This window comes from Ochotona curzoniae, unplaced genomic scaffold, assembly GCF_017591425.1.
Source record: "Ochotona curzoniae isolate NIBS_2020 unplaced genomic scaffold, NIBS_Ocur_1.0 contig_4516, whole genome shotgun sequence".
NCBI lineage: Eukaryota > Metazoa > Chordata > Mammalia > Lagomorpha > Ochotonidae > Ochotona > Ochotona curzoniae.
Genome location: NW_024466313.1, coordinates 3453488 through 3475889, shown reverse-complemented (window position 1 = coordinate 3475889; position 22402 = coordinate 3453488). Strand labels below are relative to the sequence as shown.

The window sequence follows — 22402 nt, the reverse complement described above, 5'->3', positions numbered from 1 at the left end:
ACAGACGCCCCGGAGCCGGCCAGGCCCCGGGACAGCTACCCAGGGTGCTGGCATCTGCTAGACCATGCCCAAGTGAACCCACCAGGGGTCCTGGTTAGAGGAGGAGCCAGTTGGCCTCCAATCATTGCTCAGGCTGCAGGCCAGGGGAGCTGCCCTGGGTCCCAAGGGGATGCAGGTCCAGGAGTGCCAGAGAATTCTAGAAGCATGCTGGGCGGGCAGGGCACTGGCCCCACCTCCAGGAGACAGCAATGGCAACAGAACCAAGCTCCCTTTTGGAGCAGTGTCCTGCAGCCCCGAGACCACCAGCCTGGTCCACTTCAACGTCCCTTGCCCTTCTCCATCAGGCGTGTCCTCCATGGGTGGCCCGGCCACAGAGGTCTGCCACAGCTGCCACTTCTAGGTCAGTGCCCACACCTGGTCGAGTCTTCTGCTGGCCGCAAGGAACACCCTAGCATCTTCCCACCAGCCCCGTCCTGGGAGCCCTGCCTGGAGACAACGGGGAGCAGGCTCCATGGGAGACGCTGGACAAGCCCGGCGCCAGGCAGCACGGACAGTTAGGGCTCATGGCACTACAGAGCAAACGCTCGGAACACAGGGCACGCCTGGGGCCCGGGAGAACACAGAGTGCCTGGACAGCACCAAGAGGCCCTTCCCAGGAACGGCCACAGGCTCTGCCCCAGCAACAGCGAGGCAGGCTCACCTAGGACGAGGTGTCAGGGACACACATGGGCTTTGCCCCAGGGCACCCGCACAAACCCACAATGTCCCCACAGCCCACTGGGAGGTGGGGGGACCCTGTTCACGTCAGAACAGGCAGAAGGGGAGACCTCACTCCCACTCGCTGAGCCTCAGCTGGCAACGGCCCAGTGACGGCACGCAGCAGACTCAGCTTAGGCCCCTGGGGAAGGGGGGAAAGGCTTGTCTGGGACAAAAGGAAGGTAGTCCCCCATGCACCAGGGGAGACACGGACACAGGATGGAGGGAATGACCAGGAGCGCAAAGGGCAAAGCCCGGGGCTGAACACTGTGGGGACATCTTCAACTTGGCTAGCAGGCGAAGCTCAGGGAACTGCACACGAGGCCCGGGTGCTGGCCTCTCGGGAACGCTGGGAGCCCCACCTGCCCCGGAGCATAGTCGCCCTTCTCATTCTCCCTGACCAGGGTCTGTGGGTGCAATTCCATGCCCAGCTTTGCACACCCAGTCACTCACTCACATGTCAGGAAAAGAAGCCGGAGGAGTGAGATGCCAGCCCTAGACTGGCACGGAACAGCAGGTGCACACATATCTACCTTCCCAGGGGCACACCAGCACTTGGGCCCTGTGGCCACACCCTGCAGCATGGCCTTCGAGCTCTGGTTGCACCCGAGTGTAAAAGCACCAGCCGGCCAGGCTGTGTACCAGTTCACTGTCAGGGACCGTCCAGGGGCTTCCCAGCCGCCTGCCCTGGCCATGGTGCCTGCTAGACTAGAATGAAATCCAAGCAGGGGCAGGTGCCATGGGGTGGCGCTCAAGCCACTGCTGGGGACACCCACATCCCGTAGGGCGAGGCCTGGGTATAATCCCAGCTCAGCTTCCAATGCTGCTTCCTGCCCATGCTAGACTCAGGGAGGCAGCAGGGGCAGTGCAAGGGGTCCCTGCCCCCACTCTGGGACAGGGAGTTCTGGCCTCTGACTTCAGCCCAGGGATCTCAGGGAGCAGAGAGCAGGTGGAAGACACTTTCCCCCTGCTTTGCAAACCAATGGCACTGCACAGCAGGAATCAGATATGACAGGTGGGGTCAGGGCATGCTGGGCCGGACAGCTCCGAGGGGGTGCAGGGCTGACCCTAATAGGATGGATGGAGTCTCCCCTCCTTCCCAGTCACACTCCTCCCCCTCCTCACCCAACTCTTCAGCCATGGCACTGGCACCCTACTGTGCAATTTCTCTGCACTAGGGAGCCTGTGCATGTCCCTGATAAAAGCTAAGTTGATTTTGCCTTATGATTTATTTATCCATTTGAAAGGGGAAAAGAGAGGCCTTCCCTAATGTCTACAATAGCTGAGGCTGGGCTGGTCCAAAGCCAGGAGCCAGGAGCCTCTTCTGGGTCTCCCACATTGCTGCATGGTCCCAAGGCTTTGGGCCGTCCTCCGCTGCTCTTCCAGGCTACAAGCAGGGAGCTGGATGGGAAGTGGAGCAGCTGGGACTCAACCTCACTCTGCTAAGAGATGCCGGCACTACAGGCAAGCACAGGCTGCACCCCCAGCAGCCCCTTGGGCCCCTCCATCTGTTCACTCACTCTGGTTGGACTGGACAACAGCCTGAGTCAGAAATAGACCCGCAGAAGCCAAAACCAGGCTTGCCTCACTCCCACCAGTGGGCGGCGAGCTCACAGGAAGGCAGGGGCGGAGGTCCAGGTCCGGCGGGCCACCTCTGAAGAAGTCTCGGGGGATCAAGTATGGGTGCTGGCCCCTCAGTTTCTGCTTCAGGCGTGCAACCCTGCCCTCTTGTGGGCTTGACAGAAAGGGAAACAGCCGGGGCCTGGAACTATCCTTCAGACCAAGAGGAAGGCAGATCAGCCGAGTCTCAGCTGCAGCCATGGTCCCAGCCCCAGCCCCGGGTACAGCCCCAGCTCTGGCTGCAGCTCCCAGACAGCATGTCTGCACCCAGGTAATGGGTGACACCTCCTCTGAAGAGTCAATCAACTTCCAGGGTGCACGAGACTAGGGGATGTGTCAGGGTCACAGTGCAGGCCTGGAGAGCCCCTGGGCACAGAGTGGCACACCTACTGGGGCGCCTGTCGCCATTTGCTGGGCTCTGCTCCGTCTCCCCCACCTCCCAAATGGCCAGAGACGGCATCCATCAATGCTGCACAGCCTTCCCCAGCTGCCCAGGGACAGGCCTGCAGGCTGCTGGCACACGGCTCCCTCCGCCAGCACCCACTCCAGCTTCAGTCCTGAGGGTGCAGAGCCCTCTGGTCAGGGGTCACAAGTTCCTGCGGCTCGCAATCTGGCCCGAGAACACCTGCGGCGGCCCCCAGCCCTCCTCTCCTGCAGCTCCCACAGCCCCCGACAAGCATCAGAACACGCGACATCTCCTAAGCAAGTCCCCCAGGCACAGCAGGAGACGAGCCCCAGAACTAAACTGAAGAGAATGGCGCAGCTGTGCTGGGGAAGGTACTGCCTCCAGGATGACCCTTGCAGTACTGAGCACTGCCTGGCTACACAACAGCCACAGCCCCAGTACTCAGAGCCAGCACTGTGCAGAATTCAGCTCAAGGTCACTGCCCTGTGGCCCTCGCAGCCACAGCAGCTGAGCATCCTAGGCCATGCACGTCAGTGATGGGAGAATGGCCACGGGAGGCCGGTCCAGCCTGACAGCTCACCCAGAACAGGCCGCAGCCTGGCCACCAGGGTGCCCGCCAGGACTACAGGGGGACTGGCCGGGGCCCAGTGGGGCCGAGGATGGGGTCAGTGGTCCAGGACTAGTCTCCCTGCACTGCCTGGTCAAGGTGAGCAGGACTGGACAGGTGGGTGACTTCCCCCAAAAGGAACGGCTGGCTTTCCTCAAACAGCACGTCTGCAGTTGCCTTCTTCCTGCGCACTCCCGGGCTCCCCTGACCAGCGCTCCGGAGCGTCTGGTAGCCTGGAGCAGTGGCTTGTGCAGGTCCAGGCCAGGCCCACGGGGGACACGGCCCCAGGCAGGTAAGCCCGCTGGTGGGCAGGCCCTAGCTGCACATGAAGGAGCCCAGGCCGCTGACTGCTGACGTCCCGGGCAGCTGCCAACAGGCACCCTAGTGGAAACTCCTAACTCCCCAGAGACAGCCATTCCTCCCATCTGCCTCTCCGCCCTGGCACACAGACCGCGCCAGAGCTGAGCCGGGCTAGGGGCCAAACTGGCCGGTCCAGGGCACAGGCGGGGTGGGAGGGGGCCAGCCCCAGTCTGTATGGCCCCTGGCTCTCCCCTCACCACCCGGCACCACAGCATCAGGCGGGTATCCCTGCCTCCGGCTGGACCATGACAGGAAACATGCAACAAACATGCAAAGAACCTGCACCCGGACCAGACCCGACTGCTCCACTGCTCGCTGCCCCACCATCTCCCCAGCTGCTTTCTGAAACAGTGTAACACAGGAGCCTGCTCAGGTGCAGGGCTTGAACACAGCAGAGTGAACAGGTTAACTCCCGGCCCCAGGGCCGGGGAACCCATGGGGATGACAGGGGCAGGAAAACAGGGCGTCTCCCGTCAGCACCCCAAGGCCGGCGGGTGGGGTGGCGCACATCTCTCCTCCCTGGAAAAAGCATAATAGTGCCCAGCAAAGAGATGCCACCTGCTCTGCTGTTTGCCACATGACTTTTAACACAGGCTCCCAAGAGCCATTCCACCAAACTTCCCCTAAAGTTGCAGGAGCTGCCCCGGTTGCCAGACCCTCCCTCCCTGAGTACCAAGCCTCTCCATTTACCCCCAACCCTGGCTGTCACCCGATCCCGCACTGCCCCCGGCCGCGGGTCACCCGCCAGCCAGGCTCTGCTCAGCGCCCAGGCCCCAAGCGGAAACCCGCCCGGCGCGCCGCCAACCCAATCGGCGGGGGCGTCGCGGCCCGTGGACCCCGGCGGGGCGGAGCTAGCCCGGTAGGGGCTCCACCCGAGTCCCGGAGCCCCCTCCCCGGGCGGCCGGCGGGCCCGGCTGCAGGCCCGGGGGTGGCCAAGCCCCCGGCGGCACCAGGCCGCGGGGAAGGCCCGGGCCGCGGACCCCTCCCAGGGCCCGCTCCCCGAGGCCCGCGCCGGCCGAGAGCAACCCGATCGCCGCGGCGCGGGCCTGGGGCGCCCGGCCCTGGGCGGCGCGGCTGTGGGGACGACCTCGGGCGCCCGGGGGTCGGGGGAGCCGGGGGCGACCTCGGGCGGCCAGGGCCAGCCGGGGATGGGGCGTGCAGACCGCGGCCGGGGGCCTCGGGAGGGACTCACCTGCAGCCGCCGCCGCCACCTGCTCGTCGCCTCCGCCGCCGCTGCGCTGCTCGGCCTGGGCCGGCGGCCCCGCGTCGGGCTCAGCGAGTGCGGCGCCCGCCGCCCCCGGCCCCCATCCCGCCGGCCGCCCGCCGCCCTCGGCCGCGCCGCCGCTACTTCCTGTGCGCGGCGATCCCACAGTTCCGCCGGCGCGGGGCGGGGGCGGGGGGCGCCGAGGGGCGCGCGGGCGAGCGGGGACGCGCGCCGCCCCGGGCATCCGTGCGGGGCGGGGACGCGCGGGCTCCCGGGAAGGGATGCGGGGAGCAGCGGGACCCGCTAGGCCGGGCGGGAGGCGGCCTGGAGGGCACCCAGCAAGGTCGGGCCACGAGGGGTGCGGTCTCGGGCAACGGGGCTCCGCATGGACCCCCATCCTCCCGGAGACGTCTCTGGGCGCGACCCCTGGGCCGGGTCCACCGCCTAGGACAGTCCGGAGAGCAGGGGGTCTGGCTGGGCGCTGTGACTTGGGTTACAGTCTCCTAGGGCCGGCAACGTTGTATCCATGCTAGGTTGTGAGCCCAGGGGAAGGGTCTCGTCCTGGGGGATCCGCCCACACCTGCGGGAAAAGGTCACCATCTCGGCCATCTCACACACACTTGCCCTGGTGGCTGCCAGCCCTGGGCCCCCGCCAGGTTGCAGTACCAGGAGCCTCGGTACTCACAGAGGGAGCCTCAGTGACCCCAGCAGGCAGGTGCACGTCGGCCTTCCTGAGCTCGGGTGGGCAGCAGCGGGCAGCAGCGTTTCCACCTCGGGTGAAGTTCTGCTGCCACCTCAGCAGAGATACAGGTAAAGGCACAGGTGCCTCCCTCCCCCCTCCCATTGCCCTTACCCTTGAGAAAGCCATGCTATGCAGTGTTCGTAGAAATTTAATATTTGTGAGACTGGGACTATAGCCCACTCCCTGCCCGGGACTTGCAGGTGTGCAGGGAGCTGGAGCTGGCAGTGTGGGAGACAGCCAGAGACGGCAGGCCAGACCGAGCAGGACACTGGGTTCATTACACCTTGTATTTAAAACAGTTCTCAGAGCGTTAGGATGTGGTCCCAAAGGGAAACCAGAAGCTAGAGCGCCGTGGGTGGGCATAGAGTGGTCTGTGTTACAAAAGTAAAAGGGGGTGGAGGGAAGCCAGGGCTGGGACACCACTTCCCATCCGGCCCCCTGCTCATGGTCTGGGGAAGCAGTGGAGGACGGCCCAAGTGTGTGAGCCCCTGCGCCCACGTGGACACCTGGGTGAGGCTCCTGCTGTTGGCTTTGGATCCACTCAGGTATGGGCCACTTAGGAACTGAATCAGTGGATGGAAGTTCTTTCTCCATCTCTAACTCTCCCTCTCAAAATAAATACATCTATAAAACAAGCCACACATGAGCATGTCCGGCGAGTTTGTGGGAGGAAGAGCTGGAACTGGTCGTGTGCTGGGGGTAGCGGTTGGGTTTCCCACGAGCACACCCAGTGTGACGCTCCTTAAACACCAACTACAGCGGGCTAGGGGGCACCCAGCTGGGCCCTGGCGTGGGTGTAGCCAGCACTGTCTGTCCTTGGCTGGCCCCATCTCTGATCCTGAAGACTTGAGCTGGATGGGATTTGCCCTCTGAACAACTGTAACCACTTGAAGCCGAGCAGACCCTGCTGGGCGGCGTGGGGGCCGTCGTGACCCCCGAGTGGGTTCAGCCCTGGCACACACCCACACTGGCAGGCACTGAGGCAAGCTTACCTTTGCCGTGGGCTGCTTAGGCCGCGGGGAATACCTGTCAGCAAAGCGGGGTCGTGGGGTGTGTACCACGGAAGCTGAGGCTCAGAAGTGGGGTCCAGTGAAGCGCTGGTGCAGAGCAGGTGGCAGAGCTGGGCACCCCAGCGGGACCTCATAATGAGGCTGCAGGACAGTGGGAGACCTCCCCAAGGAGTCACTCGGGTGGACTTTGCCAGCCCCTGGAGGGGTTCTCCCTGATTGCCATACTTGAGAGCTGGGCTAACCTGCAGAGCACCAAGACCGTCCTGAGAAATGACCCTGGGGTCACGCAGCAGCCATGCCCAGAGGGGTTCCTGCAGGTGCTGAAGCCCTAAGACTCTGGAACCCCTGACCAGGCTCCAGGCCAGTGGGGGAGGGGCTATGGGGAGCCAGGCTAATTGGTGACCTTGGACGAGGACACAAGCTGGCCAGATCCGCTCAGCAGGCAGACCGATGGCCACCTGCCTCAGCCTAGCACAGCACACTGGTACATGGCAGGAGCATGGTCAGGGAGCTGGCTACCTGAGTGCTTGGTCCCCCACTCATGGGGAAAACCCCGTGGCTCGTGGCTTTGGCTTGGTCCAGCTCCTTCCGTTGTAGCCGCTTGGGGAGTGAACCAGTAGATGAACAATCTCTCTCTGTAGCTCTGCCCACTAGATAAATAAATAAAAGCAATGAAAACGCCAAACCTACATTTACACACTCAAACTGAAGGCAGCTTCGCTAGGAGCTGGTCCAGTGCGTGGGCACATGGATGCCCCCTCACATGCATGGACACCGCATGTGCAAGGCGGTGGGGCTAGAGGCAGTCCCAACCCCGCCACCCCAAGGTCCTGGGCTGTGACAACGGCAGTTGGAATTCCCCCAGGGCGTTCAGAGATAAGCTCTTTGACTGGTCACTGCCCCAGATGGGCTGTGGCTGGCAGGGGGCTGTGGCAAGATAAGGGTGTGGCGGCTACACCCAGTGGATCCCGGGGGCACCCACCTCCTGCCCTGTGATGACCCTGGCAGCTACACTGGAGGGCAGGGCTGAGGGCCACAGTTAGGGTTGGCCTACTGTGGACATAGGGACAGCCATGGAGAGCGGTCCCAGCCCCGCCCACACCCACATGATCACTCACGGCCTGTGCTCTGGGTGTCTGCCAGGTTGCGGCCCTGGTGGCAGCAGCAACTGTCTGCTGGATGGATAGGGGCTGCTAGCCCTTAACGTGGTCCTGTGGAAGCTACACCCTTGCGCTGTGCACCTGCCGAGCTGGACCCCGATTCTGCCCTGGGCAACCAGGCCAGATCTGCATTCAGGGTCCTTGCCATGCCTAGATGGTCAGCTCGCCTGGCCTGGACTCCCATCTGTGGTCCTTATCACTCCAGCTCTGGACCTGACTTTAGGGAAAGACCAGAAAAATGGCCAGTGCTGGCCAGTGAGCTGCAGGGCCTGGGTGTAGCCGCAGGCATGGCACCAAGTCCCTGTGCTCTCAACACCCTTGTTGGGGTGCAGCTTGAGGCTAAGAGTGACGGTGCTATGGCCTAATGCAGCCTGCAGTGCTGCAGCCCCTGAAGGTGCCAGTTCAGGCCCCAGCTGCTCCACATCCCACACTGCTCCCTGCTAATGCACCTGGGAATGCAGTGGAGGGTGGCTCAGGTAGTCAGGGCCCTGCGCCCACCTGGGAGACCTGGAAGAAGCTCCTGGCTTCGGGCTGGCCCAGCCCTGGCCATTGTGACCATTTGGGGAGTGAACCAGCAGATGGACGAGCTCTTAGACAAGTAAAAATCAGTGCGGAATCTCAGATCCCACCCCGATCTGTGGAATCAGAATCTGTATTTTTAAAAGAAAAGATTTATTTTTATTGGAAAGGTAAATTTACAGAGAGAAGGAGAGACAGAAACATATTCCTTCTTCGGTTCATCCCTCAAATGGCCACATTGCCCAGAGCTGAGCCAATCTGAAGCCAGGAGCCTGGAGCTTCTTCCAGGTCTCCCGCATGGGTGCAGGGTCCCAGGGCTCTGGGCCATCCTCCGCTGCTTTCCCAGGCCACAGGCAGGGAGCTGGATGGGAAATGGGGCAGCTGGGACATGATTGGCACCTATATGAAGTACTGGGCAGCAAGGTAGAACAGGCTATTTAGCAGCTACACCAGCCCCCTGCTGTACTGTCTAGGCTGACTTGTGCCTGGGCAAGTATTACATTGCAAGAGCAGCCAGTAGCTGGTGGGTACCGTGGGCCTGGATAGTGCCAACTGTTAACTACACCAGTGCGCCAGCACAGTTGCTTACTCCATTTTCCTAAAGACATGTATGGAATCCCGGGCCAGGGCACAGGCCCAACACAATAGAAAGCGGGGGATACACTGTCCTGGCCCCTAGGAAGCTGCCGTCGCAGAGGGGGCTGCGACTCCCCGAGGAAGGGCTCTGGGGGCGTGGGACACCAAGGGAATGCTTGATAGGTGGTGGGTGATATCTGGGGGTTTCCACAGACCAGGCAACCACTTCAGGCATATGAGGGAGCTGAGATGGAGCTGTTTAGAGGGGTAAGCCGGAGGGCGTGTCTGGCTCAGGCCACGTACCTGCTCTCATGGGAATCTTGGGCTGGACTAAGTAGCACTGTCTGCCACCTGCTGGTGTACAGGCTGAGGCTGGGGGGCATGCCTGCTGGCTAGGCTCCAGCAGCACCCACAGGCATTTGCAAAAGCCAGAATGGGTGTGGAACAGGACAGGCTAAGCCACAGCACCTTGCCGGGTCACATCAGAGTTAGGTCTGGAGACAGACCAGGCTGGGCTGTGGTACCTGCTAGTGCAAAGACAAGCCAGGGGGAGTTGGTGGAGGTTGGATGAAGGTGGCCACAGCCCAAGTCCTGAGTAGGACTGGCAGAGGCATGGCACCGGGCAAGGGAGTGTGGCCACGGCAGGCAGCAGCAGCCAGCACTGCCTACAAGCACACTGCAACGAGTGGAGGGTATAAGAATGAAGGGGCAATGCTGCCCCCACCCCTGTGCAGGGGCTGGGAGCTGGTGCAAGCCTTGGTGATGACCCGCAGTGATCCCATCCCCACTGCCTGGCAGTGGGGAAGGGGGGAGGCTGAGGCTGCCACTTGGCAGGTGCAGAGATGACCAGGGACCAAGTTGGTCTCCCACCTTGCGGGGGAGGCTGAGAACCCCATGGCCAGGACTCAGGACCTGTGTAACAGGGACTCCTTGGGAACCCGAGAGCTCACCAGCCCTCCCCCAACAGAAAAGCCTGGGCCCTCAGAGGCCACACAGAAGGACGTGGAACCGTGTGCACCTCGCCTGCCATGGGGCCACACGGGGGCGCTCCCACTGAGCAGCCTGCCACCACGTGAGAGGCACCTAGAAGGTGTGCAGGGTGACCAAGTGGAAGCTGACAAAGAATGCAGGCCAGCTTGGCAGGTGCAGAGATGAGCACAGCTGAGCACAAGGGGGCCCCTGCGAGGGGCCAGCAGTTGGAAGTGAGGGCTCAGCGGAAAGCAGGGCCCAGCCTGAATGCTGGGTGGAGTCTGCAAGTCCCTGCCCCCACCAGGGGACTGCAGCCTCCCTCCCACCCTAGCCAGGGTTACAGGACCCCTCTGTGGCCCCCAGTGGACACGCTGAGGGCAAGTGGTGCCCCTAGAGACGGCAGATGGAAGGACACAGGACAGGGAGGTGGCTACACAGCACGGTTGTGGAAGTGACCCAGACAACAGAGGACACAGGATGGGGTGACACAGCTGGCAGTGTAAGGTGGCGAGAGACCTGGTTGCCAGCCCGCCCCAGGCAGATGACCAGTAGAGGCACCAACACACAGCAGGCTGAGTGGTCCTGGCTCTCGCCAGCTCCAGGCTGCTACCTCAGGCTGTCCCAGTGGCCGCTGCAGGGGGCACATGTGCCCCTGGGACCACATGCCACGGCCTGGTCCCCAGAGCTCTACCACTGGCTGAGGACTATGAACAGAAATATAACCCAGGTCGTGTCTGACAGTCACGCTCTGGGAGTGGCCGTACAGGGCCAGCTCAGGGACTGGTGGCACACACAGCGAGCCTCCAAGGCCATGAGCAGAAGCCCTCGCGGCAGAGGTCACATGTGCCAAGACCCGGTGTTGTGTGGAGGACAGGTGCCAGCCCAGGCCCCGGGCTTTCTTCTGAGGCCTATAAGAGACACCAGGGCCTCGCTGTGCTGCTAGGGGAACACGGACCACAACCCCAGTTCCCCCACAGCCCCCATGCCCCCAGAGCCTGGTGCTTCGTGGGGCAATGACCAGGAGACCCCACAGGGTGAGGCCAGGCCTGACCCACAGCCTGCGCTGGCCACGCCACCCCACCCCCTGCAGGGCCAGGTCTGTGTCTGTCAGTCTTGGGTCCCCACACCTGTTGACAACCCTGTCAGACGAACAGTGTCTGACAGGTCAGCCCTACCCCTGGGCAAAGCCAAGTGAGCAGCCACAAGTGGCCCACGTGTGGGGTGCTGTGGAGATGCCCTCCAACTTGCCTGCCACCAGGAGCTCAACTCCAGGCAGAGCCCCTGAGCAGCAGAGCGGCCTCCCCGTGGCCTGCTCGACAGCAAGGCCTCCTCCCAGGGGTGGACCGGTGCCACCCAGCCCCATGTGCCCCAGCCAACCCCGGACCCGAGGGCGCCTGGGAGTGAGCAGGACAGCACAGGGTGGCAGCTCTGTAAGCGTGTTTGAGCCAGAGTGGGCAGCAGGGATGGCCTGGGGGGTCAGCGCAGGGTTGCCTCCGGGTCAGATGGCCACGTCCATCATGGTGACACGTGGGGAGCGGCCACAATGAGCTGCAGGCTGGTGAAAGTGGCCAGCCCCGCCCCATCCCATGCTGCCTCGCCAGCAGGTGACCTGACTTGGAGCTCTGACCTTGGCCGCCCCCTGCTGCCCAGCAGCTCGGGACCCTGGGCACTCAGTCTATGTGGACCCGGCAGCCTGGCCTCACTTCCCGCCTGCCAGTGTCCGCTGCTTCTTCCTCCTGGGCTCCTGGACGGCTGCCCCCTTAGCTGGGGTGCCAGATGGGGGCTGAGGCCGTGGCTTCCTCTTGCGGGCACTGCTGTCTCTTTGCCGCCGGCTGGTGGGCTGCTCTCCGCTGCATGCCAAGGGACCGGCCCCCCTGCCCCTCCTCCTGCTCCTCTTCCTCAGTTCTGGGTCTGCAGCTGGTTCACCCTCCCCTGTGGAAACAGCGAGGCGGGGCGATGTGCCAAGAGTGTGCACTGTGGTCACCTCTGTACAGGCTCAGGGCATCCAGCAGGCACAGCAGGTGCCCCAAGTCTGGCCTTCAGTTTGGGCCTCAGAAAGGCCAGTGCTGGGGCGTGGCCAGGAGCAGCACAGGGTGGGTACCACTACCCACAGGTGCGGGGGCGGGGCGAGACAGCTGGGCGCAGGGAGAGGCCAGAGACAGCTCGCCTGAGGAAGGAGGCTCCTCACAGCATGGGCCCCGCACACAGCCCGCCACTCCCAGCACAGTGCCCATCACCCCACACCCGAGGACCGGGGAAGCAGCACAGGGAGCCCAGCCCAGGGAAGGTGCCCGGCAGGGAAGCTGCCCCTAGGCACGGCACATGCTGAGCCCCGCAGCTCACCTTCTTGTGGCAGCGCTGAGGACCGAGACGGGGGCCGTTTCTGCTTCTTCCTCATCTTCTTCCTCATCATCTTCTTTATCTTCCTCTCTCGCTTGCTCTCCAGCAGCTTCCTGCAGGCCTCCTCTGGAATGTCGTCCTCCGGGAAGACACCTAAGGGGGCACACGGTCACGGGGAGCCCCCAGCTCCCCCTGCACACCTGCAGCTGGCACTGTCTGCTCAGTACTGCCCACAGCCAGGATCTGGACAGACCTTGTCTGCTGGCACCACAGCCCCGCCTGGCACGAACAGTTCAGTGCAAGCAAGGTGCATCTCAGGCATGGGGATGGCCCAGAACATGGGCCAGCAGGACAGGACAATGCTAGTGCCAGGGTCAGAGGTGGCCACACCATGTGAGCTGCTGAGGGGCACCCCAGGGAGGCGGTGCCAGGAGGGATGCATGTCCCCAGGAAGGCCTGATGGTCAGTGCCGCAGGCAGAGGTGCCCCACAGAGCATGCTGGCGGAGCCACTGTCCTGGGCCTTGACGGAATTGGAGCTGGGCTGCAGGACCCTCAGCCCTGCTTCCTCTCACAGACCACTGGGCTGCGGGGCCCTCAGGACCAGTCCAATCCCACGGGAATGCAAGCCCCCCAGTCGGGCTCACTCTCTGAGCCAGGCCTGCTCCTCACCTCCAGCCAGGTCCTGCAACCTGCAAGAGCCAGACACACAGCGCTGTTAGTGCCCAGCACCCTGGGCAGCAGTGCCTGGCTTAGGGACCCCCCAGTGAGTGCTGGAGACCCCCATTGGCTGAGGGCACTGGGCACACTTACTTCCGGATCACCTTGTAGAGACGCTTCCTGTTCAGAGAAGGGGTGCCAGGTTGGCTGGCCACTTCAAACAGCCTGTTCGCCACGGCCTCATAGTCAAACTGCCAAGAGAGCCGCCGCAGAGGGCGAGTCAGCCGCTGGCCCCGGCTCCCGCCACCACTCCCGCCGGGCCTATGACAGAGGACACCATAACAGCCGCCCGCCAGCGAGCGCCATCCAGTCAGCTCCACGGGAAACAACAGAGCGAAACCACAGCCACAGGCAGCTGCGGCAGGGGGCCTGAGCGGGCTGACACGGCGAGGCTCACGGCCTGTCACTGTGGTCAGCATCCCACGGGCAGCTGCGGCTGAGCTGGGATCCTAACGCCGGCCGCTCGGCGCCCAGTGGGGCTGCGGGTCTGGAATGGATGGAGAGAGGACGATGGCCTCATCTCAGAAGGGACTGCCATGGGGCAAACCCAGGCCTGGAGCCCGTCTGCAGCCCCATACGCTGGCAGGGCCCAGGACCCCACAGCCAACCCTGGGAAGGTCAGCCTCCGCCCTCAGCAGTCCCGGCCACCTACCTGGAGCACAGGGCCTTCGCCATCCCCGGTGTCTGCTGGAACAAGTAGATACTGTGAGCCTGAGAGCTGTCCTGGTTCTGGCAGGCCCCACGCCATCACCCAGAACCAAGCCTGCCCACGGCAATGAGGCGCAGGGAGCCATGGGACGGGCACAGGCATTTCAGGTGGCAAAGGTGGTATCCAGGGCCAGAGTAAAGAGCAGCCACGTCCCACCATAGGCTGCGGGCTCAACACACGACTGGCCATGCCACGATGACCACAGCACCCAAAAGCAAGGCTCTGGACAAAGGGTCACCGGGTGTGGGAGGGGCAGGAGGTGACCAGTGGTGACAGCGGAGCCTAGAGGACAGTGAACAGGCCCACAGGATGGCCAGAGGCTGTGGGCGGCCCCCCAGACGGCAGCTCTGGCTCGCTCACCCTCACCCCCATCTGACGCATCCTCCTCCCCGTCCTCCCCGTCCTCCTCCTCCTCCTGCGTGTCCAGGTCCTTCACGAGCTCTTCAATGGCAAGAGGCGCCTGCTCCACAATCGTCTCAAAGACGCCTCGAGTGATGTTATGCAGCACCAGGGAACTGCGGGGTGGTGCGGGGTCAGAGGCAGCCACGTCCCCACCAGAAGGTCCACACCGCCCACCCTGGGGGAGGGAGGGTCAGGGCCATGCAGCCCCCACACCTACTCCTTGGTGGAGGCGGCGATCCCACAGAAGGGCTCGACAAACAGGAGCGTCTGTGCCGCCGTGAGCTAAGGGAGACAGCAGAGGCTGGTTCAGATGCGGGAGGCTCAGGCGCAGCAGGTGCACTGTGGCCAGGTGAGCCCCGGCATGCACACCACAGCCACCCCGCCTCACCTCCTTGGCGCCCACTTTGGTCAGCTCCTCCAGGAAGATCTCAACGAAGTGGTTCTTCACGCCGTTGGGGGCCTGACTGTCCGGGTGCAGGATCTCGGTGGTCAGCAGGTCAAGCAACTGCTTGATGTGTCTGCGGAGGGAGCAATGAGCCCATCAGCGGCATGCCCACCACTCAGTGACTGCAAATTTGCCCCATGTCACTGGCCATGGCAACCACACCCCCTCCTCCTGGTGACCAACTCCCAGCAGCGCCAGGCCTGCCAACCCTGCAGGTCGACACCATCCAGCACAGAATGGCAGACTTGTGCCAGGCAGGGAGATGCCACCACCACCTCCTGGCCCGTCATCCCTCTGCTGTCCTGGGACTGCCCAGGAAGCAGAGGGGACAGAGTCCAGGCAGAGGCTGGCCTCCCTGACCTGGAGTGAGGCCCGCTGGGGCTGGAACAGGGACCCTGTGCCTGTGGGTACACCCTGACCTAACACCACATGCCCAGCACAACCCACACGACACGGGTTCCAGGGAGGAATGGGGCGCTCTGTGCACCTCGGCGGACATGACGGGGGCAAAGGCACAGGAGGGACCACTGCAAGTACCCCCGGCCCTGCTGCTGCCCTGAACCCAAGGGCCGTGGGGCCACCGGCCACAGCAGCTGCCTGAGGATGCAACAGCTTCTGGGTTCCCAGGCCGGGACGCCAGCTGCAGACACTAACACAGCCCAAACCCCCAGTCCCTCCCACACACGGGATCCTGAACCCCACTGGCATCCCAGCCTGGAGGACGCAGGATGGAAGACCCAGGTGACCGCAGGCCCAGGCAGGCCAGGAGCCAGGAAGGAAGGCTGACATGGTACAGCGTCTGCAGAAGCTGCCGCAGCACACACAGCGTGCCCTGTGCCGTGGCACCAGTTGGCTTCCCAGTTCTGAGCCAGGAGCATGGGAGAGCAGCCCACTCCTGCCTGTGACAGGGTCAGCTCAAAGCTCAGGGGCCACACCACACCCAGGCCACTCTACCCTAAGCAGGCCGCTCAGGCAGAGGAGCTGGGCGCCCCCTGTGGGATCCCTGCAGAACTCACGGCCTCACAGCCAGGATTGACCCGAGGCTGAGAGCATAAGCGTGGCTCCCGGAATATACCACGCGCGTGCGGTGAGGATGCTGCCACACCTCCGGGAAGGGCATCTCTGTAAGCAGGCCAGGCACTGGGCACGGGGGGGCGAGCGGCACCTCACTGGGGTGCCCAGCTCTGAGTGCCCACTCCACTTGCTGACACATGCCCGGGGCAGCAGGGACGGCTGCAGGCACCTGGGAGTGAACCAGCACTGGAAGAACGGCCTCCCTGCCTTCCCACTGAATACACTGTGAGCCTGCGTCCAGGCGCACTGACCTCTCGTCCCATCCTCGCGCTCTCACCGCCTCCAGCGACTCGTTCAGGACCATCCGCATGAGCTACACACAGACGCACGTTAGAAGGAGCATGCCCCAGGGGGCCCCATAGCCCCCCTCGGCTGCAGAGCCCCTCAGGGCAGGGGCATGGCCTCATTAACCTGTCCTCCATGAACACACAGCAGGTGGAGGTGGCAGCGGGGACCACGCCAAGACCCCCAACTGTCAAGGGCGACAGGACGAGACCCAGCAGCAGCCTCACACCCTGCCATGTGTGTGCCCGGGGCGTCCCCCACTGCTTCCCACACACGGGCACAGGCCTCACGCCCAGGACACACCCACGCTACGCAGGTCACGTGTCCTCACGAGGCCTGAAATTCCCCACCTGGAGTCCCCAGCTCCCAGCCAGGGGCGACGTCCCTTCATCTCAGGACCGTGTGGAGCCTGCTGCCCAGGTCTCTGGGGCCCAGCAGGGACACAGCACACGTGGGGAGGTCAGCCCAGCCCATCACCCTGTGCCAGGGCATCGTGAGGGTCTCAGCCGTACCATGTAGAACTTGTCCAGGCGTAGCCGGTCGATGCCCAACCACTCGCGGCTCATGGTTTGCCAGAAGGTCTGCAGGAACAGGTGCTCTGCAGGAGAGACGCCCAGCATGACAGAAGCTACCTTTAGTGGAAGCGGGTGGGATCAGCCTGTGCCCCGGGAAGCCTCGCCAGGGCAGAGCTCAGCAGGGCCACTCCGTGACCAAAGCTCAGAACCTCGGAAAGAGAAGCCGTGTGGCGCACCCCACAGCGCAGCTCTGCTCTGAAGGACGGGCATGAGGGCGGCAGCACTGCCAGCCAGCAACACCCGGCTCGGCTCCTGCTCCAGGGCCAGGCTGGGGCCACCTGACACCATGTGGCACTTCACGCAGGCCCAGCGAGGTGCTGCACACGGCACACTTAGCCCTGCTAGCGGCTGAGAACGCTGGGCCAGCCGCAGTCTCAGGACTCCTCGGGATGTGCTGTCACGCAAGTCTCCTGCCCTGAGACACGAGGTCCATAGCCCGCAGCCTCTAACACGGCTCAGGCCCACATGTCCACATGACGCCACCACACGGGACCAGGGACCCCAGCCGCTCCACGCCAGCGACACTGCCCATGAGAACAGGATGCTGGGTGGTCCGCTGGACTCGGGGTGTGGGGCATACTCACGGGCCTCGGGCGTCTGGAAGGCGTGAATGAGCTGGGCGATGGTCCTTCCCAGTTCTTCCTGTGAGGCAACAACAGCCCTTAGCCCCGGGGCATGGGCAGTCACAGGGACAGCCGGCCCAGAAGCCCACGTGCAGGGCTGGGCCTGGGCCAGGAGGACGCGCGGCCACACCACAGCCAGATCCCATGGCTCACTCACTGCCTGTCTAGCCAGTGTCGGACACCTGCTGAGGCAGAAGATTCCAGAACCTCCTCCTGGACAGCAGAGCAGCACACACAGGCCCTCCTCCAGCCAGGGCACTGGGCAGCGGTGCACACGGCCTGACCCGGGGACCCCACCCCAAGGCGGCAGAGAACCCTGGTCTCGGCAGATGTGGGTCCTGCCCCTCGACTTCCAGTGTCTTAGCACACACGGCATAAGACCAGGACAAACACAAGCCAATGGCCTGGAGCATGGTCAGCGTGGCCTGCGCAGCCACCAGGGTCACTAAGATGCCACACTGGCCAGCGGCCCTAGTCACGAGGAGCTGCTCCACCGCAGCCCGGCCCTCCAGCCACACAGGCCTCCATGGTCACCAGGAGCCACGCTGGCCAGCCAGCTCTGGTTCTGAGGGGCCACTCCAGCACAGCCCAGCTCCCCAGGGTCACCAAGGGGTCACTCCAGCACAGCCCGGCCCCCCAGGGTCACCAAGGGGTCACTCCAGCACAGCCCGGCCCCCCAGGGTCACCAGCCACGAAGGCCCTGGCCCAGCCACACCCGGCTCACCTGGCAGAGCGGCTTGTCCTGCATCCATAAGCAATAGAACAGCCCCTTCCACACCTTCAGCAGCTCATCGTGCGTGAACCCGCCTGCAGACGGGGACCCCAGGTACCCGCTCAGCTTGGACAGGGGGCCTGGGTTCAGGTCCCGCCTCCACGCCCCAGGAGGCAGCAGTGAACGCCCCGGTGCTGGAGTCCCTGCCACCCAGGTGGGAGCCTGCAGGAGTGGCCGGGAGGATGCTCCTTCGCCCCATGGATCACCCTTCCCCACTGTGGCGAGGGAGGACCCTAACACAGACGCTGAGAGGGGACATCCCGGGCAGGTTTGAGCTCCACACTCCCTCAGCCCTGCGTTCCCCTCAGCCCAGACCTGCGCCCCGCACTGCCCGAGCCCCGCACTGCCCGAGCACCAACCTGCAGCCGCCTGACTCCTGGCCATGATGTACTTCCGCAGCTTCCTCACAGCTCGGTCCCGGGTGACCTGCTCGTTCCCCGCAAGGCGCTGCGCCAGCTGGATCTCTGGAGGGAGCTGAACACGCGAAACCATCACGACGCCGGGATCGCCCCACGACTCCGTAGGACTGGTCCTCCACGCACGCCTATGGCCGCCTTCCCTCGGCGCGCGCCTGACGTCACAGCCCGCGACGCCGCCGAGCGCGCTCGCCAGCGTCACGCCATGGCCGGGCCGTCCAACTGCAACCTGCGGCGGCCGCGGGGGTGGAGCCGATGTCGTAGGGGCGGAGCCGGCCCGGGGGCGGAGCCTGGTCACGGGGCGGAACCGGGCTCGGGGCGGGGTCTTGGCCTGGCGGGGCGGAGCCGGGCTCGGGGCGGGGTCTTGGCCTGGCGGGGCGGAGCCGGGCTCGGGGGCGGGGTCTTGGCGGAGGAGCGGAAACCCATGTGGTCTTGCCCACGCTCCGGAAGCAACATTTGCTGTACAAATGGATCTACTTTCTTTTCCTTTTCTTTCTTTCTTTTCTTTTTTTTTTTTTTAAAGGTTTGTTTATTTTGGGCCTGGCGGCTAAAGTCCTCGCCTTGAATGCACCGGGATCCCATAGGGTCGCCGGTTCTAATCCTGGCAGCTCCACTTCCCATCCAGCTCCCTGCTTGTGGCTCGGGAAAGCAGTCGAGGACGGCACAAAGCCTTAGGACCCTGCACCCGCGTGGGAGACCTGGAAGAAGTTTCTGGCTCCTGGCTTCGGATCGGCACAGCACCGGCTGTTGCGGTCACCTGGGGAGTGAATCACTGGATGGAAGATCTTCCTTTCTGTATATCTGACTTTGCAATCAAAATGAAATAAATCCTAAGAAAAAGTTTGCTTATTTTTATTGGAAAGGCAGCTTAACAGAAAGATCTTCCGTTTGCTGGTACAGTCCCCAAGTGGCTGCAACAGCTGGATCTGCTTCCCCAGGCCACAAGCAGGGAGCTGGATGGGAAGTGGAGCAGCCAGGACGTGAACTGGCGCCCACATGAGATCCTGGCGTGTGCAGGGCGAGGACTTCAGCCACTAGGCTACTGTACCAAGCTGCGTTCCTTCTTGTCGGGTTATTTAAAAGGTGAGGAATTCTGAGGCTCACGTGGGTCGTAGTCAGGGCTAGAGCGGGCGGGGGCGGGGGGAGATGTTACTGCTGTCATCCCGTGTCCATGGGGACCAAGAGGCACCAGGCCTCCAGAGAGCAAGCGGCTCTGCGACCCCGGCCCTGAGTCCTGGTGAGGGGCTCCATCTGGGGGGCGGGCTTGTCTGACTGACAGGAAGACAGTATTACACAGGGGGGAGGTGTGGCTTCCCATTTGTGCATCTAAACTTGCCACCTGCCGGTTGCATTTCATTGCCCCCCTGCAATGTCTAACCCTTACTTTTAAGCGATTTTTTTAAAGATGTATTTATTTCATTTCCCAGTCATATTTAAAGACATGAAGGGAGACAGAGAAAGACAGGTCTCCTACCCCGAGGTGGCCACAGAGGTCAGAGAGTCAGGGCAGTCTGTAGCCAGGAGCCAGGAGCTTCCTCCAGGTCTCCCACATGGGTGCCGGGGGCCCAAAGCTTTGGGTCATTCTTGACTGCTTTCCCAGGCCACGGGCAGGGAGCTGGGTGGGAAGTAGAGCAGCTGGGACTTGAACTGGCACACACGCACTGCAGCTGGAGGACTGGCCCGTGACACCTCCACACCCCTCTTCTAAAGTACTCAGATTCATCATATTTTTGCAGCTGCTTCCTGCTGTTCAGGGGCGTAGGCCTTGCCTGCCCTGGGCTCAGCTAATGGCACATGACATGAGACAGGGAAGTTCTGGTCAGTGCCTGTGGCTGGGCCTCCATCCACCATCTTCATCGCCCCGGGAAAGTTGCTGGGTTTTTCAGGCTTTGGAAGTGGCACCCAAGGGCCGACTCATCCTCAGGGTGCCCCTGGGTGTGGTCCTCTCTCCTAGTGTTGACGATCATCAATAGGGTTCCGGTGCCAGGACTCACCCTGGGCTCCGGTGCCAGGACTCACACCCTGGGCTCCAGTGCCAGGACTCACCCTGGGCTCCAGTGCCAGAACTCACACTGGGCTCCAGTGGCAGAACTCACACACTAGGCTCCGGTGACAAGATACACCCTGAGCTCCAGTGCCAGGACTCACACCCTGGGCTCCAGTGCCAGGACTCACCCTGGGCTCCGGTGCCAGGACTCACCCTGGGCTCCAGTGCCAGGACTCACCCTGGGCTCTGGTGTCAGGACTCACACGCTGGGCTCCAGTGCCAGGACACACCCTGGGCTCCAGTGGCAGGACTCACCCTGGGCTCCGGTGCCAGGACTCACACTGGGCTCCGGTGCCAGGACTCACACCCTGGGCTCCGGTGCCAGGACACACACCCTGGGCTCTGGTGCCAGGACTCACCCTGGGCTCCAGTGGCAGGACTCACACACGCTGGGCTCCGGTGCCAGGACACACACCCTGGGCTCCAGTGGCAGGACTCACCCTGGGCTCCGGTGCCAGGACTCACCCTGGGCTCCAGTGGCAGGACTCACACTGGGCTCCGGTGCCAGGACTCACCCTGGGCTCCGGTGCCAGGACACACCCTGGGCTCCAGTGGCAGGACTCACCCTGGGCTCCGGTGCCGGGACACACCCTGGGCTCCAGTGCCAGGACTCACCCTGGGCTCCAGTGGCAGGACTCACACTGGGCTCCAGTGCCAGGACTCACACACGCTGGGCTCCAGTGGCAGGACACACCCTGGGCTCCGGTGCCAGGACACACCCTGGGCTCCAGTGGCAGGACTCACCCTGGGCTCCGGTGCCAGGATTCACACACGCTGCGCTCCAGTGCCAGGACTCACCCTGGGCTCCAGTGCCAGGACTCACCCTGGGCTCCGGTGCCAGGACTCACCCTGGGCTCCAGTGGCAGGACACACCCTGGGCTCCGGTGCCAGGACACACCCTGGGCTCCGGTGCCAGGACTCACCCTGGGCTCTGGTTCCTGAGCTTGGGGGTCTGGAGGCATCCACGTCCAGCTGTTAGTGAAAGCATGTGCCACTCACTGATGCCAGAGGCACAGGCGGGAGGAGAAAAGGCACAGGTGAGTGGTATCCGGGACACGGAGGGCACTTGGACAGCAACAGCCTGGGTCAGACTGGGCCAGGGTATCCAGCCAGGCCAAGGTGGCAGCCAGCGCTCTCTGTGGTGGCAGCGGCTGGTACCTGGGTGTGCCCAGGCAGGAAGCTGGCATGGGGGTTCCATCATGGTCTTCTGCTATGGGAGGCAGGTCCCTAGGAATGCTCTTACTGCTGTGCCAGTGCCCACCCGGCTGGGGGACATGCAGAAATTTGTGGCATGAGACTTTGCCAGCACCAATGCATAAACTGCAGCAACGTTGCCGCTCCGATTATGTGCTGACGTAGCAACTGTGCCCGCGGCCAATGAAAGAACCGTGGTCCATCCCACGTATCTAAAAATAAACATACTTTGCTGATGAGTTTAAAGCTGTACTATTAATAAGTGCACGATTTCCCTGCTTAGGAAGCCTGGGTAGAAACATCTACAGGCACTGCAGTCAGGGCAGGGCCGCGGTTGTGGCACATCAGGCTAGGCCACAGCCTGCGGCACCACCATCCTGTAGAGTGCCCATTTCTGTCCTGCCTGCTCCACTTCTGGTGCAGCCCCCTGCCAACGCACCCACGAAAGCAATGGAAGATGACCCAGTGCTCAGGCCCCTCCACCCACACCAGGGACCCAGGTAAAGCTCCTGGCTTTGGCCTAGCAAAGCGCCATCTGTTATGACCATTCAAAGAGTGAACCAGGAACCCGGGGCGCCGGTTCTAATCCTGACAGCTCCACTTCCCATCCAGCTTCCTGCTTGTGGCCTGGGAAAGCAGTGGAGGACAGCCCAGAGCCTTAGGACCCTGCAACCGCGTGGGAGACCTGGAAAAAACTCCTGGCTCCTGGTTTCAGATTGGCTCAGCTCCAGCCGTTGTGGTCACCTGGGGAGTGAACCATCAGACAGAAAATCTTCCTCTCTCTCTGCTCCTCTCTGTATATCCACCTTTCCAATAAAAATAGATAAATCTTTAAAAAGTGAGCCAGCTACCGCCGAGCCAAAGCCAGGGATC

At 63.3% G+C, this 22402-nt stretch overlaps 2 protein-coding genes across 2 annotated transcripts in view; both read right to left on the bottom strand.

Moving 5' to 3' along the window:
• Positions 1 to 4979, bottom strand: part of AGPAT3 (1-acylglycerol-3-phosphate O-acyltransferase 3) — a 48193-nt gene extending 43214 nt beyond the window's left edge. The window contains exon 1 of the mRNA XM_040986683.1: positions 4942 to 4979. The gene's annotated coding sequence lies outside the window, so the exon portion shown is untranslated. The remainder of the gene's footprint in view (positions 1 to 4941) is intronic.
• A 6329-nt stretch (positions 4980 to 11308) lies between these two features.
• RRP1 (ribosomal RNA processing 1) lies at positions 11309 to 18429 on the bottom strand. The gene is made up of 13 exons (XM_040986681.1): positions 18232 to 18429; positions 17825 to 17907; positions 17062 to 17119; positions 16415 to 16500; positions 15869 to 15930; positions 14487 to 14616; positions 14316 to 14380; positions 14057 to 14211; positions 13640 to 13671; positions 13081 to 13178; positions 12940 to 12959; positions 12273 to 12422; positions 11309 to 11861 (listed from the first exon to the last, which is right to left on the bottom strand). The coding sequence occupies exons 1-13, from the start codon at positions 18362 to 18364 to the stop codon at positions 11629 to 11631; spliced, it is 1305 nt and encodes a 434-aa protein (XP_040842615.1). The 5' UTR covers positions 18365 to 18429; the 3' UTR covers positions 11309 to 11628.
• Positions 18430 to 22402: the final 3973 nt, after the last annotated feature.

Excerpts from the sequence above, each read along its gene's own strand:
- RRP1 (XM_040986681.1), bottom strand. The coding sequence starts at position 18,364 with ATGGTTTCGCGTGTTCAGCTCCCTCCAGAGATCCAGCTGGCGCAGCGC. Across the intron at positions 14,381-14,486 it reads CCAAAGTGGGCGCCAAGGAG|CTCACGGCGGCACAGACGCT; the intron begins GTGAGGCGGGGT and ends TGTCTCCCTTAG. Across the intron at positions 12,960-13,080 it reads CTCTACAAGGTGATCCGGAA|GTTGCAGGACCTGGCTGGAG; the intron begins GTAAGTGTGCCC and ends TGGCTCTTGCAG.